This window comes from Aspergillus chevalieri, chromosome 7 (genome assembly GCF_016861735.1).
Source record: "Aspergillus chevalieri M1 DNA, chromosome 7, nearly complete sequence".
Taxonomy (NCBI): domain Eukaryota; kingdom Fungi; phylum Ascomycota; class Eurotiomycetes; order Eurotiales; family Aspergillaceae; genus Aspergillus; species Aspergillus chevalieri.
Window position 1 is genome coordinate 837,827 of NC_057368.1, and position 27,545 is coordinate 865,371.

The 27,545-nt window shown below is 46.7% G+C and overlaps 10 protein-coding genes across 10 annotated transcripts; 6 read left to right on the top strand and 4 right to left on the bottom strand.

The window, feature by feature from the left end:
- Positions 1-4,219: 4,219 nt before the first annotated feature.
- On the top strand, positions 4,220-4,784 carry ACHE_70263S (uncharacterized protein; the record flags this gene model as incomplete). Its single annotated transcript, XM_043282577.1, has 3 exons — positions 4,220-4,400; positions 4,457-4,552; positions 4,603-4,784. 3 exons carry the CDS (start codon positions 4,220-4,222, stop codon positions 4,782-4,784), a joined length of 459 nt encoding a protein of 152 aa, XP_043139942.1.
- Positions 4,785-6,953: 2,169 nt separating this feature from the next.
- Positions 6,954-7,563, bottom strand: ACHE_70264A (uncharacterized protein; the record flags this gene model as incomplete). The annotated part of the gene is made up of 2 exons (XM_043282578.1): positions 6,954-7,180; positions 7,236-7,563. 2 exons carry the CDS (start codon positions 7,561-7,563, stop codon positions 6,954-6,956), a joined length of 555 nt encoding a protein of 184 aa, XP_043139943.1.
- A 644-nt stretch (positions 7,564-8,207) lies between these two features.
- On the top strand, positions 8,208-9,083 carry ACHE_70265S (DUF3632 domain-containing protein; the record flags this gene model as incomplete). Its single annotated transcript, XM_043282579.1, has 2 exons — positions 8,208-8,604; positions 8,659-9,083. 2 exons carry the CDS (start codon positions 8,208-8,210, stop codon positions 9,081-9,083), a joined length of 822 nt encoding a protein of 273 aa, XP_043139944.1.
- A 3,185-nt stretch (positions 9,084-12,268) lies between these two features.
- ACHE_70266A (uncharacterized protein) lies at positions 12,269-12,634 on the bottom strand (the record flags this gene model as incomplete). Its single annotated transcript, XM_043282580.1, has 1 exon — positions 12,269-12,634. The coding sequence occupies one exon, from the start codon at positions 12,632-12,634 to the stop codon at positions 12,269-12,271; it is 366 nt and encodes a 121-aa protein (XP_043139945.1).
- A 1,970-nt stretch (positions 12,635-14,604) lies between these two features.
- ACHE_70267S (uncharacterized protein) lies at positions 14,605-14,876 on the top strand (the record flags this gene model as incomplete). Its single annotated transcript, XM_043282581.1, has 2 exons — positions 14,605-14,619; positions 14,667-14,876. 2 exons carry the CDS (start codon positions 14,605-14,607, stop codon positions 14,874-14,876), a joined length of 225 nt encoding a protein of 74 aa, XP_043139946.1.
- A 1,112-nt stretch (positions 14,877-15,988) lies between these two features.
- On the top strand, positions 15,989-17,873 carry ACHE_70268S (Pfs, NB-ARC and TPR domain protein; the record flags this gene model as incomplete). Its single annotated transcript, XM_043282582.1, has 2 exons — positions 15,989-17,006; positions 17,068-17,873. 2 exons carry the CDS (start codon positions 15,989-15,991, stop codon positions 17,871-17,873), a joined length of 1,824 nt encoding a protein of 607 aa, XP_043139947.1.
- Positions 17,874-18,645: 772 nt separating this feature from the next.
- Positions 18,646-19,641, top strand: ACHE_70269S (uncharacterized protein; the record flags this gene model as incomplete). The annotated part of the gene is made up of 1 exon (XM_043282583.1): positions 18,646-19,641. One exon carries the CDS (start codon positions 18,646-18,648, stop codon positions 19,639-19,641), a length of 996 nt encoding a protein of 331 aa, XP_043139948.1.
- A 1,119-nt stretch (positions 19,642-20,760) lies between these two features.
- Positions 20,761-21,150, top strand: ACHE_70270S (uncharacterized protein; the record flags this gene model as incomplete). The annotated part of the gene is made up of 1 exon (XM_043282584.1): positions 20,761-21,150. The coding sequence occupies one exon, from the start codon at positions 20,761-20,763 to the stop codon at positions 21,148-21,150; it is 390 nt and encodes a 129-aa protein (XP_043139949.1).
- A 2,029-nt stretch (positions 21,151-23,179) lies between these two features.
- ACHE_70271A (uncharacterized protein) lies at positions 23,180-24,022 on the bottom strand (the record flags this gene model as incomplete). Its single annotated transcript, XM_043282585.1, has 1 exon — positions 23,180-24,022. The coding sequence occupies one exon, from the start codon at positions 24,020-24,022 to the stop codon at positions 23,180-23,182; it is 843 nt and encodes a 280-aa protein (XP_043139950.1).
- A 2,162-nt stretch (positions 24,023-26,184) lies between these two features.
- ACHE_70272A (uncharacterized protein) lies at positions 26,185-27,486 on the bottom strand (the record flags this gene model as incomplete). Its single annotated transcript, XM_043282587.1, has 1 exon — positions 26,185-27,486. The coding sequence occupies one exon, from the start codon at positions 27,484-27,486 to the stop codon at positions 26,185-26,187; it is 1,302 nt and encodes a 433-aa protein (XP_043139951.1).
- Positions 27,487-27,545: the final 59 nt, after the last annotated feature.

Genomic DNA, 27,545 nt, shown 5'->3' on the forward strand with positions numbered 1-27,545 from the left:
GGATCACAACAGTACCTGCGCATGCTCTGAAACTGCATGGAAAAAGAACACCAGGATCAGCCAAGATCTCAGATATGGGGCGAGCTTATTTTAATTTAATGCTCTGATGAATGATTAATCAGTAGGGTCACATTATTGGATGATCGCAAGGCAGTGGGAGCAGACCTGGGGCCATTCTGATCCTCCGGGATGCATTCACAATTGAAATAGCCGCACTGCAAAAATACGCCTTGAAGGACAATTTAGCGTGGCATCTGAATAGCCTCTTGAACCATGCCTAGAGCGCCATTTTGGAGGTGGCACCCTACTGAGGCTATGCTGCAGGAATGACAGTTGAAACCGTCTGCGCCCATTTTGGCCCGGATCAGGCAATTTTCCTCATGTTTCAGGTCCTCAGGTATATTCTCGACGCACATGAAGACTTTTAATTCTCTGACTCTGCATCGTTGAGCCCTGTCATGGATTATATGGACTGTATGGACTGGATAGATGTCGCGATGAAATTCAGCATGGTGATGGCGGTGATGGCGGTGATGGCAGAAACTGTATTCTGCTGTCCATTCTACCGCTGCCAGCAATACAGACTGCTCCAATGTTGTCCACCATTATCTTCTGCTTTCTATTCTGTACTCTGTCAGCCAGTTCTCAATTCTCAATACAAATATATCCCATATGCCCAAAGCCTACGCTTGCCCATTCTCAGTGGCATCCTGATTCAGGAACCGGGTGGCATCGGATCCTTCGGGCTACCAAGCCACGCCGCAAAATACAGCTTTGTGAGTGGTGCTTAATCCATGAAGGCTGTGTTTCCATGTGCATGTATGCACGATAGTCGAGAATTCATTACCTTTCTGCTTAAAATAGATCTCTCCATGCAAGACCTCGTCTAGTCGCGAATTATTGATTCCCCACTTCCCTGAGAATCCCATTTCGACTTACATATAAGCACCTGTCTGTCACATTATTCTGATGTTGAGTATGAAGCAAGTAGCTCAGAGGAATCAGACAGTCGACTGTTATAATTATCACTATCTGAGGCTATATAGAGGCGGATTTTCAATTGCTGAGGGGTAATCTTGACTGTCTGACGCCGTAATATTAGAATGAGTGCTTAGCCATCTATCGTATGGTGAATGCTAATCGGACCGACTACTTATCAAACCAATCTCTTTGGCGAAAGGTAGCCCGTCCCAGAACTATTGCTTTTCTGGGAGTAAGGTGATTAGGATTAGATGGATAAATAATCGGCCCGATTAGCGATGTCGGAAGATCATTATAGCTATAGGAGATCAAGTGCATATCTTATCCATTACGATTCTGCTCTGTAGATGTTCAATACCATCCCAATTCTGCTCCATATGGCCCCGTGCAGTCTGGACAATCCCTCCCCCCCCCCCCCCTTCCCCGATTCCTCCAAGTTATTCACTTGGACCGAGTAGGCAATCATAAAGCCAGCGTGTGCGTGCATTTCAGATAGACAAGCTTCTAGAACCGTGCGGCCTCCGCAATGCGGAATTGCTGCACGATGCAGACTTGTGCATCATTATGCATTGATTATTCATTCATGTACATAACGTAATCCACCACCGAGCGGGCCACCGCTGTATTCCATATAAAATGGCATTCTTTAGAATGATAGTATCTCAACCACCAAGCAACTAGAAGGCCTAAGATTGAGATTTATAATATAGTATCTGTTATGACGGTTAGCGGGGCGCCAGAAACGGCTCCCATTGAACCATCCTTCTGCCGAGCCCTACCGCCTGCCGTCAATGGGAACAAAATTGCCCTTTGTGGTATGGCGCATACTGTATCGGGGATAGAGCCGCCTCGCGCTGCTTTTAGGCTGCTCACATGCCGCCTCAACACATCCATTGCATCTATAAAAGCCCGACATCTCCCCCTCAAAGGACCACGCACTTTCTCTTCTCTTTTTCCCTCTCCTGTCTGCCTTTCCCGGTGCACTGCCCTCTTACCAAGATGCTGCGTTACCCGACAATTGCCCTTTTCCAGTATGGCGCCGGAGTGGCCGACGGTCACCTGAACCATTGAGACATTGAGACCTTGTTACTGTCGCTTCATTGGAAATTGACCTATCCACATCACCCACTGATGCTGTGCTGCTGCTTATGATTGCGTTTATGAACTCCTTCATGCGTGGTCCGCCGGCTGATCAGCGACTTTTGAGTTTTTGGCTGTTGTTTCCGCCATGCCATCCTATTTGGGCTTTCCCTTGAGGACACCTGGATGCTCAGCTGCCTTGCTTGTGGTCTCTTATCTCAAGATATCATGATTGTTTCTTCATCCAGGCTCCTAAAATTCTACATGGGAAAAGCAACTTTCTGGTTATCTGGCTACCAGGTCTGGCTGTGAACTGGATGGCGCCTCTCCCCCTCCACAGCCGTCTTTCGACTCCACCAGGATCAATTCATTTATGTATTCTCGCCATGTTTACCAGCCAATAGCGAAATTACCGCATCCTTTTTATTTCAGTGTGTTTGGCATGCGAGGCTTGGAGATGGAACACCCAGATGCGATTGGCGCAGGGCACCGGATCTCGGCCTCCTGCGTCACTAGTAGATGAAGCTAGACACGTCAGCAGCCTCAAACGAGAGTTTGAGAATGAGAGGAATTTGCCTGATCGCTTTTGCTGATGAGAAAGATGGAATGGTGAACTTGACGGACCGAGAGCAAGTATAAAGAGGACAATTGAGGCCGCAGAGGTTGCAACATCTCAACTCAATTTTCCCACAACCTGCACTCTCCCCTTCAGCTTCCGCTGCCCTCCTCTTCCCTTTTACCAATCACCTGTCTGTCATAATATACCCCTAAACATCCCCCATTTCCAAAATATGCCCCCTACCTTTCACATGAACAACTTTAAGCCGTGGGCTCGCTCTTACAGAAAGTCATTCTCACCATACAAATCACCCAATCCATGCACCCCAAGAACCCCAAAATCCCCTCGCCCCAAGCCTTATCATGATTCCCTTCCAAGCACTTTGCCACTTCCCAAGCATAATCTCCCTGCGCGGCCACCAGCCGAAGTTTGCGTGCATATTAGTGCAAACACTCAGCCGTGCACACCATCAAGCTCTGAATCTCAACCACTGGAAATATCTGTACCAGAACAGAATACATGTCCGGAGACTCCTGAGCATGGCACAACATCTCCCCATGATTCAGCGCCTCACTTCTCAGATCCGGATCCAATTCCCCGCTGCGATATTCAAGGCGACACTGATATCCCAATCGAGCCGCCTGTCTTTCTTTCTGCAGGAAAACCGGGTAAAAATTCGTACATGGCACATCAGTAACAAGATTTCTCATCCAAATAACCTTGGATTATCGCCACCTTCAAAGTCTTACGAGGACTACACCAATGACCTGTTGGAAGAAGCCAGAGACCTGAAGCTGCTATGTAAGCAAGCGAGGGAAGCATTTGTTGAACTCAATGCCGCTGTTAAAGCTGATCATCTGAATACAAAATGGCTTGATTTGAGTTTTCATTCAGCGCAGGAAAGTGTTCGACAGATGGGTCAGGCACTACCAAGCTAAGCGCAAATTTTAGATATCTCGAGCTTGACTACTTGTCTAAAGAGAAGCCGATTTAATCAATGGTTTTTTTTTTCCCAAGTCCCTGGCGTTCCTTAAGATGAATCTCACAGCATAGTTGGGCTCCCACCTAAATCCTTTCATGTCGACTTGTTGTATTGTAGGGCCTGGGTCAGCCGCCCCTGTTCTTATCTGAAGTTGGACGTCCTGCTATAATTATCCAAAAACGGATTAGGATGTCCTAGCGCCCAATGTTTCCACTTTCCGGTAGTTCCGGCTGGGCCGCCATGTTCCCGGCGCAGTGGTTCAGCAAATCATCAAATGATACTAAACGCCATGCCTGCAATTGCAATGGCCGTGCGGGCTTGGGTAGAATTCTATGGCACAATGATCAAATCTAAGTTAGGCAGAAATCCAAGTTTCTGATGCCGATTTCAAATCTTGGTACCCAATTGGATACCCAATGCCAGGAATAGCTAAATTACTTGTAAATAAAGATTAGTTAGTTAGCTTGTTATACAATCAAAGAACCACCAGCTGAACCAGCTGCACAGACAAGTTCTTCATCAAGTTTGACTCTGTCATGACCTACAGCTTCCGTGGGTCAGCAGGAAAACTTACACACTAGGATAATCGGTATTCATCCAAAGTTGACTCCTTCCATATGCCTCCTTCAAATCTTTTGATCGCTAGCTTGAATTTTACTCGGGCGGAGACTGTTGGTGCGGGAATTCGTCAATTCATAGCCGACCGCTCTTTGGTCATATATGGCGTGGAAAACTTGACTCAAACCTGGCTCTGGGATGAATGGTGGACAAATCTTTCACAGTGGCTCTCACGCCCAGGTATTTGCCCACTGACAATTTAGATGTGGATTAATGCATAGACTAATTAATCTCAGATGTCATTGCTGCTATCATGGCTTGGTGGATAACATTCACCATTGTCATGACAATTATAATGTGCCTTGGATTTGGACCTGGTGGAGTTATTGCAGGTCCGTTTTTCTTTGAACAAGTTAGTGCTAAAAGTCTAAAAATTGGACAGGGTCACTGGCAGCTGCATTTCAGTCCTTAATGTACGGTGGATTTACTCCAGCTGGAGGGATCTTTGCGACGTTGACAAGCATGGCCATGTTAGGCACATTCATGTTTCCCGCCTTCCTTCTCGCTTCAGTTCTTGCAACAGGGGTCACGGTTCTTGTCTGGGGACTTGGGGTAGGAAAATAATGACCAAGCTTGCTACTGCCGTGTTAGAACTAGATCTGTTTCATGTATGTATATAAAAGGGGTCTCTCGGCTCAGGAGAACCATCATCAATCAACACACAATACAACTCCTTTACAGTCATGACAACAAACCCCTTTTCTCCCTGTATAATGTGTGGTCCATGCACTTACATATGTTTTGTCCTCCTGTTGGAAGGGGCCACTTGCTCACTGGGAAAGGTGGCGTGTGAGTATTTCTCCTGAAATATTGATATGATGCTCAAGGCACTGAGACCTCGAGACACCTTGTCCTTTTGCCAGGCTCCTCTAGCGGTTGAACGGTGGTATTACTCTTCAGTACCTCAGTTTGGTGATTTCAAAGTGCAGCATTTCGACTCGTCCATTCCATGTTGCGGTTATTTGGATAAAATGGAATCTGCTGTTTGTTGTTCCTCATGTTACGCCTGGAAATATATGAAATGTGTTGGTTTGGTTTGCACCTGTGACGGTCTCGTTCAATATGACATATATTGGTAGACTATCTCGCGAAATTCTAACATGGAAAGGAAAAGGAAACAGGCAGGTCTCGTCAACGACGAGCTATCTAATGTGTGTGCGAGGCTCAGTGAATGTTCTTCGCCAAACAGGCCAAGGCAATCAAACATTCTATACAGCAGTCGAGTGCTCATGCTCCGTGACACGGGCTTGCATTTCCCATGGTGCCTGTGACGGCTCACATATGATAGCTCACATGGCGGCTCAACACTACGGCAATGGATGATACATCACAAACACCATCCAGTCATGTCGCCAACAATCCTCTTAAAACCTCTTCATTACCTAGATAGATTTCCTCTTCTTCTATCTTCTCCAGATTGGATATTCTCGTCGATGGCTACAATAGTCTAGATAGGAATTCAGTTCGTTATTATCTACTATTCCGAGCCCGTGAAAGTGCCAGATTGAATGACTGGTTGTACGGCGCAGTGTCACAGGCAATGAGCTTGGAACTCTCATGGGACTCCCATGGGAGTCTTGGCATGGGAGTTGGGAGTGACCCTGACTTCCATGGAGTTCCATTGTCAAGGTCTACCTAGGATAGATTGTTCGATGCTTAACTGTGGCTCTTGTAAGGATCACTATTGACGTCAAATTTGTACTAGTGCTTTCCCGAATCCTCAAAGGGTTATTCAGCTCTAGTGCTTTTACTACAGACGTTTCTATTCATATATCCCATTGATGTAATGTTTTATTATTGTTGGTTTGGAGGTAATATTCTAGCACGGATGAATCAGAATGCACTGGAAAGTCACCTATCTTCAAAGGAAGTGCCAATTATTCCTACATATGGCTCTTCTTCTGTCGGCTAGCGACGTTTAAATCGTTCTGTTGATATGTGTCACGGGCTCGGAATAGTGGATAATAACGAATTGAGTTCCTATCTAGACTATTGTAGCCATCGACGAGAATATCCAATCTGGAGAAGATAGAAGAAGGGGAAATCTATGTAGTTAGTGAAAGGCTTCTTATATGGGTTAGTTGACTGCTTGCCCGAGTTTTTTATCAACTGTTACTGCAGCTTTGAGCCATCAACCGTGAGCCATCACATATGAACTATCACATTGCTTGGATAACGGTGTTTGTTGATACCAGACACTGCGGCGGCTTCATGGTGTAAGCCGTCACACTCAGGTCATTTGTATTATGTATTTCAAAGTACTATGTCCAGAATGAGTGTAGCAAGATTTGAACCGGCCCATGCGGTTAAATCACTGAACGTCTTAATAACGGACCCTCCATGACGGTACTCCAACAAATCGAGTTGTGGCTTGCCGTCTTGTAACTGAAAGCCAAAGCTGTACTCTTGCCATTCTCCACAGAAGCGACGCTTTCGCCCATTGCATACTCACCCCCTTCATTATCTAGCGGGATCTTCATGCATTGACTATACCCTTGCTATACAAAGACAATTCTTGGGAGTGGGATTCTGTTCCCCTATCTCGCATCTTACGCCTACTTCAGACAGTCATTCAGAATCCAAAGTGTTAATTGGAGATATATATTATCTAGTTTTACTTTTTGATGCATCCGTCGGGTATCAAGTAATTGTACACCAACAGAGGTTATTCAGAAGTCTCAGAAACACCATCGCTATAGTACATATAATCCATGATAATCCAATGCGAAGGTCCTATTGCTTGCCACCCTTTCCATGCTTCTTCCTCTCATTTGCCTCCTTTGCCTCCTTTGACTGTTTGTCACTCTCTTCTTTCTTCTTTCTCGCGTCTTCCTCTTCCTGCTTCTTCTTGTCCTCGACATTAATGCATTTTTGGAAGGTATTACCACCCTTGTGAAGAAGGGCGCCCTTATAGCCATAGTTTGAGGTCATGATAACGCGATACGAGCCGGGTATACCCTCTGTAGCCGTGCAATCAGTACGGGGTGTTTTTTATGACGAAGGGGGGAGACTTACTTCCAGAGTAGACTGGGCTGTTCAGGGGGTATTCATATAGGCCACTAGCTCCAGGGAACATGTTCCCGTCGTCATTTCCGTATGGCTTGGGATAACTATATCCCGGCTTCTTCTGATCTTTAAGTCCCTGGACCTCTCTCGCCTTGGAGATGGAGGATCTTAGAATATCTGCTTTGAAGACCTTGCCATTGCAATCAACGTCCTTATACTGGGTCCTGGCTTCGAGGCTGCGGGTTTCAAGGGCAGTGTCACCGGCCGTAGAGATTGGCAAGGCGTATGCATTGGCGGCGAGAGCGAGGAGGAAGACGGACTTGAAGTTGAACGACATTTTGAAGATGGTGATTGTAAAGCGATAAACGTATTGTAAATTGGGGGTTTGAGGATGCTTGTGTGAGGAGAATGGATTTTCAGATGGGGATGAATTGAAAATATGTCTGGGCCTACCGGCCAGCCTTTGATATCTTGATTTGATGCAGCCTTGTTTGTATAGAATCATGCATTCCCAGGAGTTTCCGTTGGGGCGTTTGAGAGAGCCTTGTCTGTCCGCCTATAGCGTACATCTCGTTGCTAGCTTATCCTGATAGACCCTGAAGAAGCTGTAATTTCTTAATTTGGCATATTTTCGTCGCAGGCTCCGATCGCCCCATTAGGGATACTTTTGGCAGCCAGCCTTACCAGCAATCTGTGTTATAGTGAAAGCTTATTTATTTGGCACCATGAACCCTCTCACGAGGCTATTAAGACTGGGCTGTGCAGTTAACCTTGAAACACTGCCCCAAGGCCAGGCGGTCTCAGCGGGCCGATCGGCGCCAACGGTACATATATACAAGCCACACGACTCCCGATTCTACATATTAAATCCTTCGACATTCAAGCTTGGAGTGATTATCTGTATAGTATTTGATTTTTATTAATTCCGTCAATTTCTCTTACCATCTTTCCATCCCTCTAGACCTAAACCAAACCATCATTATGGTTGACGAATACGATGAATACGCCGAATACGACCCGGATTTAATACTAACTCCCGAATTTCAACTCCTCCAAAACCTCGTCAAGGACCCTAATGCCTCACCCGAGGAAGCGGTTCAACAAGTTGTGGAACTTACAAAAGCGGAAGCCTTATCTGGTAAATGGCCCAAAAATACAATTGGCGGAGATTTCGCCTGGAACATTAGCCACCTTGCTCTCGATATCGCAACAAATACCAAGCCTGAGAACCAGCTTAATCTCCTTAACTTCATGAGGAAGCTTCAGACGGTTGCAGTCATGGATCCAAGGACAGGAGAGCAGCTGATCTATGATCATGAGAAGTTGTGGACGGATCTTCCATGTGTTGGTTACTATTCTTCTGACTTGCAAGATTTCTGTAAGTATAATTTTTCTCATATTGATGCTTAGTGGCTGATGCAGATATCATTAGGGCATTACACCCAACATACGCCTGAGGAAATAGAAAAGTGGGAGAATAGGAGCACCTTCTTTGCAAGGGCTACTGCTACATCCAAGCCCTTTGTTGATGAGTCTCACAGTTTCGACCCATTGGATTTTTCTCTCCTTGCATACTTTGAATTGAATGGAGCCTTTGAGTCTGAGGATGTTTATGAAACGGCTGTGCGGACAGTATGCATATGGTATATACATGCGGCTGAGAAGCTGTGGTATAATTGCAGGATGGAGAGGGATCATACCAATGAGAATACCGCTGACAGGAAATTTGATATGAACAAATGGGAGTTTTGGAAACAGGAGTTGATCGCTGCGAGCGGTGTTTATAAGGAAGGTGGGACGCGGATGTTGATTAAAGAGGCGATGGAGTGTATCAATTGTGTGGATAGCTCAAATTAAATGTTCTATTGTGAAGCATCCGGCGATATTTACTGCATTAAGCCATTAACCACTACTCAGGGTGGTTGCATTTTCGTACCATGCAGCGTAAAGACACTTGCTGTGATTAATTCTGGGGCTTGCGACGATCTAATTTCCCGGGCTGCAGATGTGATGCTCAAAGAGCGTCGCAGGCTGGTCCTCGCTCTCAGGGAAACCCCTCTCAGCACAATACATTTGCAAAATATGACTCCAGTTACACAGGCTGGTGCCATTATCTTTCCACCAGTGCCTGCCTTCTACATTAAACCTTCGTCGATCGACGACTTGGTAGATCACAGCGTTGGGCGTATGCTAGATCTTTTTGACTTGAACACAGGCCAGTTTGAAAGGTGGGAAGGATGGAAGAAAGAATAAGAGTATGTCCACAAAGTATGTGAGGGAATTTTCAAGTTTGGGGCTGCAGAATAACTGCGGTCAGGGTTTGATCAAATCCACATACTATCAACATATAAGGGCGTGTACCGCATTCAAGGAATCATGGTGCATCAGATCACCAGATGCCCGCCCAGAACATTTGTATGGGAATTTACAGCATTCTACAATGACTCTTGACGCTGAAATCTAATACGTTATAAAGACAATACGGCTAAGCAGAGGTTATTTCTAGAGTAAGCTGATGCGGATAGTGTCGTTTGGGGTACGGGAAACACCAGTCCACAATTCGGCTAAGCTGTAAATAAGTCTTTCGTAAGGCTAGACCATTTGTAATGCTAGAACGATTGCATGGCGTATGATACTGTATTTTACGCGAAACTCCAATACATAATGAAGTGTGTTCTAATAATTTTCTCCTACACCTTGCTCTCCACAGCGGACCCTCTTGATCCGCCTTCCTGAGATTGTGTAGATGAACGCTTCCGACGTTTACCCTTAACAGACTTTCACTCATCGCAGCTTTCACGAGGAGCTGTACCCGGGCGAGCATGGGAAAAGCGCCCGAATGGTGCCTGAAATTGCTGCTTCGCAGATATTGACACAATACTGTCTGGGAAACCGCTGATACACCAGCGCTGTTTCGACTTTGATCTGACGTAAATGTTCATTACTTTGTCAAAGTGGACTGTGAAAAAAGATACCGGCTGGCAATATCTCCATAGGTTGGGCAAAGCTCATTGGGGCTATCCAGTTTACCTATTGTTTCAGAGTCCGTGGTATAGTCCAGCTCCTGGGGACGTAATCGGTGTAGCGCGTCCATCACCTGCTGTGTGGGACCTTTACAATGGATGGTCCCGTGGCACAAAAAGGGGTGGTAGCACAGTCAGGCAGGCTATCCAGCTCAAAAAAGAGCCCGGGACATAAGTAGCGCGGTTGCTGCCTCCCATGCCTTCCAGGCGCCTCCTGGATAGACAACCACCTAATTCCGGTACTCTTCCATTGTGTTTACAGTATAAGGGTGCCTGGCGTGTTTTGTAGTGGGATGTTAAAGCAAAAGTAGTCTGGCTTGAATGTGTCCTCTAGCTGGTCCACCATTTCCAGCCATCTCATTTCCGTGTCCATTGAAGACATCCAGGCATCGAATCCTCGACGGACGAAGCCGTCTTGGTAAATATGTCGGAAGTGCGGTGATCGGTCACACGCCCTAGGCGTCACCCCAGTTCCCATGGACAGTAGGCATGCAGGGTTTTTGCAGGAAGGCCAGATCTGACAGCATACACGTTGCGCAATGTCCGCGGCTAGGTTGTCCTGTAGTCCCCCATCTTGGAAGGAGCCAATTCCGTGAATATCAGCTGGAGAGAAGAATCTTGAATCAATCAGCATACATGCGCGTATACGATCCCTGGAGAAGCAAGTCTCACGAAGGTGCAGCTGCTGTGGCTCTTGCACTGCGCGTATTCCATTAGTATCACTGCAAGCAAAACTTTTGAACGAACTTATGCTTCCCACACAAATGGTTCCAGGTCTGTATTCACAGGCCGGATGATCTCGTATCCTTATCTTTGAATAAGTACCCGCCAACAGGGATGCAAGCACTGGATGGGCTGTAACTGACCACAATCTTTTCTGGGCATCTCTGCAGGATTGAAGTTCCCAAAGACAAAAGACCATGTCTCCTTGGCAATGCTTGTTGCTACCACTCCCATCTTCGTTTTTGAATACATGGTGGAATCATTCTCTCCCTTTAATGTGTCAAATATTCGGTTATTGCTCCCAAATGTGTCCTTCAGGGCCATATTGAACACGCACCCATCATAACAGCCGCCATGGAGGAGCCATTAAATCCATTTATGCACATTTCCAAAAAAAAAAAAAAAAAGATGTACTGCCAAAAATTGTCTGGGAGGCTTGGGATAGAGATGAGCTGCGTCTTTCATGGAATATATGGTGTGTTATTTGGTCGAGAACACCAGTGCACTTCCTAACATCCCACTGCATGTGGAACAGCCCTATGACACTGAGGCCTCCTACTTCAAGTCAGCAGCTTTCTACCGTATGACACCCCAACACAAGGCCAAGATTAGAGCAGGGCAAATGAAATTTCATCCACTTGATATCATGGAGAGAGGCTGAGACACTACACTACTGGGTCAATAGATACAGACCTAAGCTTGTCCCAATACTGAGATCAATCGAGTCTTGAAGTTCACATGCCCTGAGAGATTCCTGAATTAAGGTAAGAAATTCCAGAGGAATCATGCCCCGAACTCCCCCACCGTCGATTGCAAGTATGGAGGGTTCATGGTGGGAGGTAGAACATCAATCACTAGTGGCCTCTGGTAGAGACAACAGAGGCAGAAAAGGAGAGTGAACTTATATTCAGAACCTGATGCTGGGGTCCGAACACCTGCGCACAATGGTCACAGAGAGTATGTCCACACTCCCAACGGTGCTGAGCGGCCCGGACCAGGCAAATGAGGCAGACCCGATTTGATCGTAACCTGCAGAGCCGCCCGCTCTGGCTTTCCAAATACTGGCGGCGGAATAACGACGATGAACATCCTGTTTGGAGGAGGAAATCACATTGCTCCACCATGTGGCATTCAACCAGATCTGCCCCCTTCTCAGGACTGCCTTCCGCCCACCAGTCACTGCACTCACCAATAGCCTCAACAACCGCCGCCCGGTACAGCGAGTGGAATACAGCGTGAGGCTCCAACACTAAGTTAATATGTCAGGCAAGTCTGTCTAATAATGTAAGGAAGAATCTACCCACTCAGCATTACTGGGATGTAATGGTCCATGACAAGGGCCGATGCGATAGAGGGCGCCAGGTCTTCATGACAGAAACCAGATTGCATCCCAATTTCCTCATAGTGTGCCAAGTGAGCGGCCAGGGATGAGGGAACAGCATTATATGCCCTGGTTGCCTTTACATAGTGGAACGGCTCACATATCTCATCTGCGAGGTGACGCAATGCGGATTGAAAGAGTGCCACAAGGTAATTGGCATTTATCAGGACCTTGTGGTCCTGGCAGACTAACTGCATGTCATCCAACTGTCCAGCAATCAATGCGCGCAGTCGTTCATGGTGGACTGTCTCAGACAATGGGCTATCTTCCAGATGTATCATGTTCACGGCTGAGAATGACTCGCTGAGCAACCTGGATGTGCCATTGCTGAGCCTTTGGTAGAGTAGTTTCATTTGCTGTACATCATCCAGTACCCCACGTCGGACATGACGAACACAATAATGACACGAGGTCGCACTGCCACCGGCAGCAATGATGCTGACCCCAGTCTGAGGCAATCAACCAGGAAATCAGCAACACGGGAGAAATCAGGAAAGTCGTCAGCAAAGATGCAGATGACGTCTGCAAATAGGAATACCAGGCGGGCCCAGACAGCGTGTAGAACAGTTTTAGCTGACGGTATGTCCCACATGATTGAGAGTTCCTCCTTGATATGGTTTCTCATGCTGGAGCGTGGGTAAGGTTTGCAGCTCAGATCTCCGCTGGCTAAAAGGATCAGTCGAGACATTCCCCACGATCCTACATCAGGGCGGAGCCTGACAGCTGCCTCTGAGCCATGCCTCTTGATGTTGTTATGAGGGTACAATTGCTGAAGGCTGGTATCTTTCCATTTGGTCCCTAGGAGCACACACAACGCTGGGCATTGGCTCCCAGGTTCATCCAACTCAGCAATAACGCGCTCCAGGCGGCCATGGTCCAATAGTGTAAATATAGGACCCTCACTAACACCTACATCAAGCCAAGCGATTTTCTCGCCTGGCAACATATTGTGAGTATGCTTGGTGATCTTCTACAACGGTAGCATTGAAAATTGTCGACGCTTATCTATGCCAACTGAATCCCAGGTCCGAGAACAGTACCCCAGAAATTTTCCTGGACGTTACACCTGTTTTATACGCCTATACATCACAGGCTCTGCTGCCGTATGTCTGCTCGGGTCACCTTACTGAGGAGCTTTTCCAGCGTTGTAATACTGGCTGGAACTAGTCAAGTAGAGCGTGGCAATTTTTGCTCCTGCAATACCTTTTGGTTTCGAATGTTGTAGCTCACCATGGGATTGTTGTGAGGTGCTAGCATGGCCAATTCTTAAGTATCTGAAACACGGTCTATGTGCGCCTTATGAATAATGGACCCAGAACAATCCGTGACGGTGCCCGATGGATCTTAATTGTTGCTGTTGACGATAATCTGTCTGTCTCGTTAAGTCATGGTGTGGTTCGTATTTTTACATTTCTGGTCGAATCGATTTCCCCACTTAGGAAAGAGGTACTTTGTATGCCAAGGAAGTTGGCTTATGACGCTTGGATGAAAGGCTCCACTATGCGCTTCGGATAACTTTAGCCTTTCCCAATTGGTCTGTTCATTTATTGCGGAATTAATTTATAAGTCCGGCATACGCGCTGTTGTGGGTCTAGCTGGTCAGCCAGCCAATAACCACTCTCCCTTGGCTCAAGTACACGTTGACAGTTTCGGATGTCACGGATGATCATCCGTCTCCATGCGGCGTTTCTCGGACCTAGTGTTCTCGTACATCACCCCTGTTCCTGGCTTTTCCGCTGTTCCACTATCAAAGGTTCATTGACCTGCAGCGAGATGGTAACGCCCAGTTCAACTAAACAGTAGTCAAATTGATAGTCTGGTCCTTGCAGCCTTTACGCATCATTCCAAGTAGACACTTTGGTCGGCTAGTCTGAAGTTTCCTGTTAGTTGACCTTCGATCATAAATGCATTTAAATTGCATTCTCTATGACATAAAACTTCTACATTATAAGCGCATGCTCTTTACCACAGATAAGATGTTTCAAGTGGAGTTCCTCCACACGGCCTTACCAAAACGGCTGCACAACCATTCAGGCACGGCAATTGCGGCTCAATGGAACACTGGTTTCTTCTCTTCACTGACATGAGAATACCCAACTTTTTGCTCTAGCAATTGAGTACGGCAATTTTGGCTGTGCAACCTATTCTTCCAAATTTTACATGTATAGATATCAAGCACTTTTCTTCAAATAAGTCGGAATGAAAAGGAACAGAGAAAGCTATCCTGAACTGAATCTGACAATATTGCATTATGGCTACCTTCCAGGTAAGGTTGACTTCTCTTGATGTATGTCCAGATTCTTACTAGTAAAGATTCCACCTCCGAGAAATGACGACTATCAAGCCATCTCTCGATTGATGAAGACTACCTCCGAGCAGGAAAACAGATCACGACAATATCAAGGGCTATTGGAGTCCAGAATTCGTGAGGAGCAGGCTACAAACCGACAGATTTCAGATCGCTGCACCTGGTTGGAGTCCATTATCCGGAAAACCAACGAATACTGCACCGAGATCTCGTGATTGCAAGCCTCAAGATACAAGAGTTGGAGTCTAGTGTTGCAAGCCAAAAATCAGTCAATGAGACGTTGCTGCGTTCATTGGCTCCAGATGATGGGAATCAGTCAAGGGCATTCAATACTGATGATATTCTCCTTGAAAACCAGTGGCAAGGTGAACTAATTTCTACCCTGCAAAATACGCTACAGATGCGGGAAAGAACAATCACGGGTCTGCAAATGGCCTTGGATGAAACATGCGGGGGCGATTCTCCTGGTTGTTGTTCAGCCTGTGGTATCAGTGGTTACCAGAGTAATGAAGTCCCGGATTCTCCATGTCAGGGAATTTTGATTGGAGACGATAAAGAGACCTTGCGTGAGATAAACACAGATTCCAGGCCTAGCGTTGAAATCAGGAAGATATAAGGAGCTCTCATTTAGAAAACAAGCAATTGGATCATAAATCATGAATGGAATACATTGCGTTGCACAACCGCCCTACCCACTCAAAACTCTTCCAGATTGTTTCCCACACCCTAACCTACTTCTACTAAGTTAGTACATATACATTTAGTATGTAATTAACGCTTCTTGACAGGCACTGGCTCGCCCTGTCGTTAATTTCGATAAACATTACTCCTAGACTTACAGGACACCCAAAGACCATACAGATTCTAGAAGCTTCGTCTGATGAGTCAAACACGTGTCAGGGTTCGGTGCAAACAAGTACAACAGCAGAGTCATGTTTTGGCTTCTTCCCACACGCTACCAATTAGAAAGGTACAACGCTAGCGAGATGAGACTGTCAATTTGCAGACAAGCTCAAAATCCCCCATTCGTACCAGTCAGCCTCTTAGAAAGACATATAGTTATCTACATCCATCATTGGCTGCTTCAGTAAACAGCATGATGCTGGCCTCATGCATTACCCCTCCATGGGCGGCTATTGCAGCCATGTGGTTGGTGGGTGCAATCACAAGGCTGTGGACAAACAGCCTCATGTCTCCCGCGACTTTAGCTCCGTTTACCCTCCAGTTTCAGACGTTGATAGCTTCGTCATCTATCTAGTCATTGACACAGCAAAACCTGTGTAAACCTGCATTTTGAAACTTTCGATAACCCGTACTGTTAGCTGAAATGCGCCCGAAAAGCCGAAACGATTTTGCGATCGCAATTATCTGCGCCCTTCCCCTTGAGGCTGATGCCATCGAAGCCCTCTTCGATGAAACGTACGATCGGTTAGGCAAACACTATGGCAAGCAACCAGGCGATGCAAATGTGTATATCAATGGAAGAATTGGCAAGCACCATGCAGTCTTGTGCTACTTGCCAGGCATGGGAAAAGAAAGCGCTGCAAGTGTTGCCTCAAGCCTACAAGTCAGCTACACTGGCATCCAGCTTGCTTTAGTTGTTGGCATCTGCGGTGGTGCTCCACCACCACCAAAGTATGATGAAATATTTCTTGGTGATATTATCATCAGTGACACCGTGATGGAATACGACTTTGGCCGACAATACCCTGGTGGTTTCCAGCGAAAGACTGGTGTCAAGGACACACTTGGCAGGCCAGATCGAGAAATTCGGACTCTCCTTAAGAGCCTTCAGGCTTATAATTCCCACATTGAATTTCAGGACCAGGTACTCCAATATCTTCACACGCTTCAGCAAGCAGGGACAAGGTGGCAACATCCTGATGTTGATGATGTTCTTTTCAAGGCTTCCTATCTTCATAAGCATCATGGGGAGACTTCTTCTGTCAAATGCTGCTGTTCAGAGAGTAATGTACTGGATAGTATTTGCCATGATGCCTTAGAGACAAATTGCAAAGATCTTGGATGTGATAATGATCAAGTGATCCGTCGTCGAGAGCCAATCAAAGCAGCTAATATCTCTGTACATATTGGAACGGTTGGCTCTGCTGATAAAGTGATGAAATCGGGACAAGACCGTGATGCCATAAGCAGAAAGGAGGAGGTCATTGGGTTTGAGATGGAGGGGGCAGGAGTGTGGGATAATGCTCCATGTGTTGTTATTAAAGGCGTGTGCGACTATGCGGACAGCCACAAGAGCAAAGCATGGCAAGCATATGCAGCAGCAACTGGAGCCTCAGCGGCAAAGGCTTTCTTGGAGTACTGGAGGCCGGTAAACCATGAAGGTCAGTGGACTACCTATCAACAGAAGTCAGTTTATATCAGATATCTTACTATGCTTTATAGATGTGAGCAAAAACCGTCACTTAATGATTCCCTTTGGAAGAAATCCACGTTTTGTGGGCCGCCAGGATGAAATCCATAAATTAGAGGATTTGATTTCCATGCCTGATGGACCAAAAAAGCTCGCCATTACTGGGCTAGGAGGAGTTGGGAAGACCCAGGTAGCTCTAGAGCTAGCCTACCGTATGCGAGACAGGGAACCTGAATGCTCAATTTTTTGGATCCCGTGTACTAGATATGAGGCGGTTGAACAGGCCTGTATGGCCATTGCACAAGTGATAGGGATCCAAGATGTGAAGCCAGCAGAGATGAAAGAGCATATCAAGGCTTACTTTAGCCAAATGGATGGGAAGTGGCTTCTGATCTTTGACAATGCAGATGATTTGGACATGTGGGTGAAAGACAGCAGTACAGGCTCAGCATTAAGGGACTTCCTTCCTTATAACTCCCAAGGTCATACTATCTTCACCACTCGCAATCGAAAGTTAGCCGTGAAACTGGCATCCTCTGATGTGATACATGTTCGCGAACTCGATGAAAAGACTGGCATGGAGTTTCTGGAAAAATCACTGATTCAAGAAAGCCTGCTTAACAATCACCATGCTATGATTACCCTTCTTGAACAGCTTACCTTCCTTCCATTAGCTGTTACCCAAGCTGCAGCATACATGAACGAAAATGGAATAGGAGTGTCTGATTACTTGCTGCTTCTTCAAGAACAGGAGACAGATGTTGTGGAGCTACTAAGCGAGGATTTTGGTGATGATGGACGCTACAAGGATACCCAGAATGTGACGGCTCACATATGATAGCTCACATGGTGGTTCAACACTACGGCAATGGATGATACATCACAAACACCATCCAGTCATGTCGCCAACAATCCTCTTAAAACCTCTTCATGACCTGGATAGATTTCCTCTTCTTCTTTCTTCTCCAGATTCGATATTCTCGTCGATGGCTACAATAGTTTAGATAGGAATTCAGTTCGTTATTATCTACTATTCCGAGCCCGTGACACAGAACCCAGTAGCGATGACATGGCTAATCTCCTTTCATCAGATTCAGAAGCTTGATAAACTTGCTTCTGACTATCTATCACGCATGGCTTGTGTTGATCCACGCAATATTCCGGAATCCTTCCTTCCACAGCCAACATCAAAAAAGAAAATGGTTGATGCTCTTGGGCTTCTAAGTGCTTACTCTTTCATTACTATTCAATCTGGAAACGGGTCCATAACTCTACATCGCCTAGTGCATCTGGCAACTCGGAACTGGATGAAAAAGGCGGATCAATTTACACTCTATATAAGAAAAACAGCAGACCGATTGAGTGAGACCTTCCCCCATAATGATCATACCAACCGACAGCTTTGGAGGGAATATCTGCCCCATGCACTGTTTTTATTGGGGGCAAATGAGTTTCAAGAGCATCAAGAGCAGTATATTGACTACATAGAGAATGTGGGGACCTGCTTGGATAGCGATGGGAGGTACAAAGAAGCAGAAAACCTGTTTGTGCGGGTGATGAAGACCCGAAAACAGGTGCTCAGGCCAGGGCATCCCTCCACTCTGACCAGCATGCAAAACCTCGCATCAACATACCGGAATCAAGGACGATGGAAGGAGGCAGAAGAGCTGTTTGTGCAGGTGATGGAAACCCAGAAACAGGTGCTCTGGCCAGAGCATCCCTCCACTCTGACCAGTATGCACAACCTCGCATCAATATACTGGGATCAAGGACGATGGAAGGAGGCAGAAGAGCTGTTTGTGCAAGTGGTAGAAATTAAGAAACAGGTGCCGGGGCCAGAGCATCCTGACACTCTGGCCAGCATGCACAACCTCGCATCAACATACCAGGATCAAGGACGATGGAAGGAGGCAGAAGAGCTAAAGGTACAGGTGATGGAAACCTGGAAACAGGTGCTGGGGCCAGAGCATCCCTCAACTCTGGCCAGCATGCACAACCTCGCATCAACATACCAGGATCAAGGACGATGGAAGGAGGCAGTAGAGCTAATAGTGCAGGTGATGGAAACCCGGAAACAGATGCTCGGGCCAGAGCATCCCTCCACTCTGGCCAGCATGCACAACCTCGCATCAACATACCGGTATCAAGGACAATGGAAGGAGGCAGAAGAGCTGTTTGTGCAAGTGATAGAGACTGAGAAACAGGTGCCGGGGCCAGAGCATCCTGATACACTGACCAGCATGGCCAACCTCGCATTGACATACTGTAATCAAGGACGATGGAAGGAGGCAGAAGAGCTGGAGGTGCAGGTGATGAGGATCTATGAACAGGTGCTGGGGCCAGAGCATCCCTCAACTCTGGCCAGCATGCACAACCTTGCATCAACATACCAGAGTCAAGGACGGTGGAAGGAGGCGGAAGAGCTAGAGGTGCAGCTGATGGAAACCTGGAAACAGGTGCTGGGGCCAGAGCATCCCTTCACTCTGGCCAGCATGCACAACCTCGCATCAACATACCGGGATCAAGGACGATGGAAGGAGGCAGAAGAGCTGTTCATGCAAGTGATAGAGACTGAGAAACAGGTGCTGGGGCCAGAGCACCCTTGACTCTGGCCAGCATGCACAATCTTGCCTATACTTTGAAACAACTAGGAAAGATCCCAGATGCCTTAACTCCTATCAAGAAATGTGCAAATCTCCGCAACAAACTATTAGGCTCAGACCATCCAGATACTATATCCTCGTTCGATGCCCTTGGTGACTGGGAAACAGCAGTGAGCCACCTATCAAAAAAGAAAAACAACAAACTTCAGCGGACACCCTTCTTCCCCTGCCAATGCAAACTCATCCTGCTCATCAAATCGAATCAGATTCAAAGCCTGTCAGAGGCAGCAAACGGCGAGCATTCATGAAGTTTTTTCAAGGACGATGATTTGCAATTGTAACCTCTTACTCTATCTAAATTCAACAATGACTTATGGTTCAAGGCTTGGCCAGACTTTTCGCTGTAGTTAGCACCGCAGTACTTGATCCTATTCCTACTATCCAATTGACATGAATCCTGTATAGTCTGGCAGTATTAGTCACAAGCTAGTACGGCATTCTTTGGCTATGCATGCTGGGAGAGATATTGCCTATATGACAAGGGCGTCGAGGTATGGCCGAGTGAGGGACCATCAGAAAAGATAAGACAGGAGTTATATTGATAGTCCCATATTACGTGCCTTAGATGCTGTTCTGTAGACTTGTGGCGAAGCTTCGAGAAACCTATGTATTAAAGCTTACGTGAATAGTAAGCCCAAGCTGAAATTCTTTAGAAATTACAAAACGTTTCTTAGCTTGCCAAGAGGCCTTATTTACATACTGTCTGTATAAGCACTAGTATAATTGACTGAGGGCTTGGGAAATAAACTTGAAGTGTTCTGGGTGGGCAGGGCGGTTGTGCAAGGCACTGTAGTCAGGCAATGTTCCCTGTTTGAATAACCATTTGCTTAATTGCTTGCAAGGCTTCGTAGCTACGTGGCTTGCAACTTGGACCTTAGTCTCAATGGCCATTCTGGGCTGGCATTACATTCATGATCCTTCGTCTGCGACAATCTTTAGGTTCGCAACCATTGCTATTGTTTGCACTGACTTAAAAGACTTATTGCACCTTTCCCAAAGGTATCCCTCAAAACTTAGCTCTGGCATTGCCATAGAACAGACCTTGTTGTTGTCCTGAGAAAAATGCAGTCGCCATTGTTTCTTCGCCGCTCCTTTGAGCCCATTTTAAAAGAAATCTCTCCCACAGATCATGAAATTTTACGCTGTGGTGGCACGCCATCCAGCCTTGAAAGACTTCCCTCCCGGTTGCAGCAATCAAAACGAGCATTTCCAGATCTTCGCCAACAGCTTGAGGAACTCGCATATGAGGCCAGCTACCTGCGGGCTGAATTGCAGTGGCAGAAGGAGTCAAAGCAAGCCCTGCTACACTTCTGGGAAGAAGTTTTCGGAGTGTTTCACTTGTTGGAAGATGCCCTTGTTCAAGTGACTATGAGGCTCCGCGATTCTGAGCAAAGATATATTAGTCTTTGGAGACGTTCATCGGGTGGTGGTGAAAACGGAGGAATGATTTAAGATGGTTTGATTGATATATTTTATGCATCTCCAATCAAGCGACGCTGAGGAGGGAAAGACAATGAAAGTTCTATGCGGACAGAATATAGTGGAATAGACATGTCAACAATACCAAATTCGACCAGAACCAGTTTTGATAAGAAATAGATGAAGTTAAATTTCTCTGCTTCATTGGTCAAGAAACAGTTTCAACTGAGAAATTCTCCACTTACTGTTATTTCGGGCCCATTCCCCAGTCAGTGACAAACATTGGTATATCTGTCAAAGTGCCACCATTGCCGCCTACAAGTATAGAAATCTCAACCTCAAGCGGCCGTACCGCTTTCTTGCGGCGGCTTAGAAAAGTATGGGGATGTAATCTTCGGCATAGGTTATGGATTCTCAATTGACACGGCGCTTTGTTATTGTGGGAATTCCACCTCATTTTCGAGAAAGAACAGCAGAAGGATGTACACTTGCAGTGGCGTCTTCTAATAATAACACTTTCCTCTTTATTTAGCACCAGGATAATGAAAAATCCTTTGAGCTTGCGACACTGTTTAGTGTCGCAGGTTCTCGACTCGTACTTTTGAGTGAACAAACTGATGGTCACCTCAGCTGACTTCGGAATCAATTTTATGTTTGCCGCTTGTAACCCTTCTCATGGACGCAAGCTGGTGTTGGTTGGTTGCCATAACTGATTGGACTCACTGATTTAGGTAAGAAACCAAACAGACGCATTGAATTAGCGCTAAACGGGAAATGGGGTATCCACAAACAGGATCACAGTTGAACCGAACTGCTGGCCCCCCATTGAAGTCTGTTGGGAGGAACTGCGCCGCAAAACTTCGAGTCATGGTCAATGTCACGGGCTCGGAATAGTAGATAATAACGAACTGAATTCCTATCTAAACTATTGTAGCCATCGACGAGAATATCGAATCTGGAGAAGAAAGAAGAAGAGGAAATCTATCCAGGTCATGAAGAGGTTTTAAGAGGATTGTTGGCGACATGACTGGATGGTGTTTGTGATGTATCATCCATTGCCGTAGTGTTGAACCACCATGTGAGCTATCATATGTGAGCCGTCACATAACCCCCCTTCTTAGGCAGAGTCTGTCCCCAGACTCTGTGTGGGCATGTTATCATCAGGATGGTCCTCAATCTCATCAACTCCTTCCTCCCAGGCCTTGAGCCATTCCTGCAGTCGACATGGTGGTCCTGGGCGATCAGGGTACTTCTGATGGTAGTCACGTATTCGATGTGGAGATCCTTTGAAGTTGGTGGCTGGATACCAAGTTCGGTCCTCATCAAATCCTATCCATTTCACCTGGTACTGCAACCGACGCCGACATAGGCGTGAGGCAAGCACCTCTTCCACTTCCCATTCCTGTTCATCAGCCACCACAATCGGTTCTGGAGGCTCGGTCATCTGCCCGGGCAAGGGATCATTGGCTGCCCGTCGGAGCTTGTCTGGTGAAAACACAGGGTGTATCTTCATTGGGTCAGGGAGCTCTAATCGATAGGAGTTACCCACCCGTTCGAGTATTGGGAAGGGTCCAGCCATCTGGCTATCAAGCTTCTTGTTTGGTCGGTCAGTCTGGTAATGGCGAAGGGAGAGCCACACCTTATCGCCTATGTCAAAGTCAACAGGGCGACGTCGTCGGTCTGCTTGTTTTCTCTGTTGGTCCTGTGCATGCTTAATCTGTTCCGCCACTGCAGTCCATATATTCTTCATTTTCTTGGCAGTGCCTTGAGCTCATTGTCGACTAATCTTCTCATCTCTGGGAGGGGATCCTTCAATCGATATCCAATCAAATGAGGTCCGAGGCTCATATCCACAATCAACAAGGAATGGTGATGCTTCAGTCGTTTCAGATGGTAATGTTGCTGCAGCAAAGTCGATCATTGGCAGCAAATCAGACCAGTTATCTTGGTAGCGGTTGATGAAGGGTCTCAGTCTGTTGACAATATGCTGATTCACAATTTCTGTCTGTCCATCTGTCTGAGCATGGTAGGCTGTTGATAGCTTCAGCTGAACTCCAAGGATTCAGCAGAGTTCATCCCAGAATGCTGACACAAATTGGGGTCCACGGTCTGATACGATAGTTGATGGAGGCCCCCTATGCCGGTAAACATGTTTGATGAACATGCGTGCAACATCTTCAGAGGTGGCAGTCTTCTTGCAGGGAATGCTGATGGGTCTCTTGCTAAATCGATCCACTATCACTAGTGCAGCGTCATATCCATTCTTGTCAACTGGAAAGGAACGGAAGTCCATAGATATATGTTGCCAGGGGCGCTCAGCAATGGGTAAAGGTTGAAGAAGCCCTGGAACATGATCTCGAGGGTTCTCAGCTCTCTGACATTTTGAGCAATTCCGTACATATCTTTCAGCATCTTGTCTCCAGGTTGGCCAGTAGTATTGTGCTCTGATGAGCTGTTGGGTTTTTGTTCTCCCTGGGTGTGCAGTTGATACTTGTGCATGCACTTCATCAAGCAGTCGGGTGCGGAGTTCAGGGTCATCATCAGGAACAAACAATCGGTTTCCTTTCAGTAGCAGGCCATCTTGGAGAGTCCAGTCATCCTTTCCCTCTTGAGCTTTCTTGTGATATCCTTCTGCTGTAGCAGAGTTGCGGTTGGCCTTGAGTATCTGATCCACTACCTGTAATGCTGGCTCCAGGTCATTCACCTGAATTGGTGCTTCAACAGTCTCTGGCTTCAGCAAGATCTGGTGACGGTACTCATCCTTCTTCTGGATATCTGTCACTGGTCGACTAAGGGCATCTGCAAGGGTATTCTCTCGTCCAGGTCGGTATCGAATCAGGAAATAGAATCGGGAGAGGAACTCAGCCCATCTGGCTTGCCGTGCAGTCAACTTCTTTGTTGTCATAAAGTATTCTAGTGCTCGATGATCTGTATAGATGTTGAAGCGTTCTCAGAGTTGCAGTCCTTCAAGTTCAGCACGCCATTCTTGCAGTGCGCGGATGATAGCTAACATTTCCTTGTCATGGATCTCATAGTTGCGCTCAGCATCAGACATGTTCTTTGAATAATAAGCAACTGGGTGCCAGAGGTCTCCATGCTTCTGGGAGAGTACTCCAGCCACCACTCCATCTGATGCATCAGTCTCCAGCTTCGTCTCTAATTCAGGGTGGTAGTGTCGCAGTATCGGGGCGTCAGTCAGATATTTTTTCAATTCCTCAAAAGCTTCCTGGCATACATTAGTCCAGGTGAATGGCACATCCTTCCTCGTCAGGTGGTTCAGTGGCTTAGCAATGCGGCTGTAGTTCTTGATGAATCTTCGATAGAAGTTACAGAACCCAAGGAATGATTGCACACCTCGAACAGTGGTTGGCACTGCCCAGTTGCAGATCACAGCAGTCTTCTCTGGGTCTACTTCAATGCCATCCGTTGTTAAAATAAATCCGAGATACTTTGTCCGAGTAACATGGAACTCGCACTTCTTGATACTAGCTTGGAGTCCTGCTGCGCGTAGCTGTTCAAGCACCTTCTTCACATGAAGCTCATGTTCAATAGCATTCTTTGAATAGATGAGCAGATCATCCACAAATGCAGTAACAAAATCATCCAAATAGTCCATCAAGGTGTCATTGATGAATCGCTGGAAGGCAGCTGGTCCATTGGTGAGTCCAAAAGGAACCACATGGTATTTGTAGGTCCCATAACGTGTACGAAAGGTGGTCAAATCTTCAGATTTAGGGTCAAGTCGAATTCGGTGAAATCCTTGTCGTATATCCAGTTTTGTAAAGATTTTTGCACCACTGGTTCTCTCCATCAACTCATCAACCAATGGGATGGGGTATCGATCTTTTCGGGTAATGGCATTCAACTTTCGATAGTCAACACAAAACCGTAGTCCACCCCCTGGCTTCTGTGCCATCAAGATAGGTGAGGCAAAAGGGGCTGCACTGGGTCCAATAAATCCCTTGTGGAGGTTGTCCACAATGTAGTCTCGTGCAGCCTCCAGTTCCTCTGCAGTCTGCTTATACAGGGGGCTATATCCCACTTCTGACTCTGCAGTCTTCCCTTCCTCCAGTTCAATCCGGTAGTCATTCGTCCGTTGAGGGGGCAGCTCATCAGAGGCGGCCTTGGAGAAAACATCTGCATATTCCTGGTACTGTCTGGGCAGTAGTTGCTGTACCAATTCCTGCTCATTGTGATCTTCCTTCTGGCGTTCCTTCTCGCGTTTTTCTTCAATGATGCGGTCAATTTCAGACAGGCTGGCAATGAAGACCTCAGTGTCCTTTCTCTTCAGGTGTCTTTGGAATGGTGCTGCTCCAATTGCTGCGATATCAATTTGGATTGCTGATCGGTCTGTTGTCCTCCCTTGGGGCTTTGAATTGGTAGTGATGGTGCTAATCTCCTGACCCTGTAGGGCGCGTGACATCTTGGCCATGTCTGATCGCCGGTCTGCTTCCTCCTTCCGAGGAACTCGGTACTGTTCCTTCTGTTCTTCTTTCTCAATTCGTCGATCACGTCGCTCCATATCAGCCTGGTGGGTAGGGTCAGGCTTAGGACGCTGCAGGATCTGTTTTGGAGCCTCCAAATACTGCTTGCTCTGGATGTCATCCAAGCAGCTCCGTTGTTCTGGCCAAACCAGTTTTCTATGTTTCACATTCAACTAGACATCATGGCTGTCGAACCATTTCCGTCCAATGATCATGTCATGTTGGCCCAAGTCGGCAATCAGGAAGGGCTGGTTCAGGAATCGTCGTTTGCCCACAAGCAGGTGGCAAACAATAGCATCAGTGATGGTTGAGCCAGCTCGTCCATCATACCCTTTTGTGCCAATCGGTGTATTGAGTTGTCGGGTGGGGATTCCAAAGAATTTCACTAGTTCTGTCGCTCGTTGGGTGTCCATGAAGAGGTAACCATTTGCTCCAGTGTCGGCTAGGGTAGTCAGGGGGATACTGATTTCATTGTGAGCTACCTGACTATTCACATTGAATCCTTTCCCTCCAATAAGTTGGCTAAGATCCAATTCACCTAGGTCAACACCATCTAGCCCCAGGTTGGAGACTCTCTCCTGGGCTAGACTTTTCCCGCATCATCATTCTGTTCATTCTCAGGTGCTTTCTGCTCAAGTTCCTTCAGTTCAGGGGTTGGGGTTTTGGTGGAACAGTCGCGAGCAAGATGCCCATGTTCTTGGCAATGGAAGCAACGGCCTTCCTTCATCAATTGATCACGCTCAGCATTACCCATACGTGGGGTGGTAGAATTGGTGCTCTGAGATGGGGTCGGTTCTTTCTTGAAGGTGGTCCCAGTTCGACTAGTTCCCTTGCTCATATCCTTGTTGGGAGTGAACGTTCGATTCTTCTGAGCCTGGTGGTTGATAACTTCAAGTCGGCTTGCAGTCTGGGAGACAGCGCTAGAGAATTCCTGGAATGTTCCATCACCAATGCTACTGGAGATGCACAACTCCTGGAGCTTGGTCGTCAATTTGGTGTAAAGCTCATCCTTCCAGTCGTCTTCAGCGACGCCCGCTTCAGCTGCGAGGTAAAGGAACTCAGAGAAAAAGTCATGAAACTTGTCGCTGTTCTTCATGTATAACTGTCGAAATTGGTGCTTTGCAGTGGTAACACGGTTCGGATCATCATAGATGGTTTTCAGGTGATTGAGCATATCCTTTGAGTCGGTGTATGGGTTTATTGCATCATCTCGCATGCGTGGAGTGATGTGTTTCCGAGCTTTACCATCACATCGACTAGCCACGTATGCTATACGAAGTTGGGAAGTGTCAAAGTGGTCTGCATTAGCAGTAAGCTTCTGAGACATCAGGAGCAGCCAGTCTTCAAATCGGGGCTCCTTTCCATCAGTAAGCATTGGGGGATCTGGGATCTTGGTGGATTTGCTGTTGATGGGCATTGGAGAGGCTCGACGGCCACTGGCACTGTCCATCACCAGTCGGGCAATTTGGCTCCCAAATGCGTCACGTTCAGCAGTCACATCAGTAAGTTGCTTCTTGATATCTTGGAGTTGTCCCTTCATCTCTTCTGTTTCACGGCGCAGAAGCGCAATTTCTCCATCCTTGGTTTGTCCTCGGAGCTCTTCTTCAGCAAGCCGGACCTTATGGTCATCAAGACTGTCATCATATCGTTGATGAGTTGCTTGGAGCTTCTCATACAACCATTCTGGCTCCTCAGAGGCATATTGCAAGAACTCCTCCAAGGTCATCATGCGTTGTTCTTCATTCTCATCTCCATCAATAAGGATGGGGTTCTGTCGGTTCTCTCGTTCAGTATTGGTATTCGCTTCATTTCGGTTGGTATCATCATTGTTCGTTTCGTTTCGGTTGGCTCTGGTAGAGGCAACGGTGTTTCTTGGGCGAGGCATGCCTGCTGGGTTCGTTGTATCGGTATCGGTATCTATCGGTCGGTCGGAGGGGCACACTA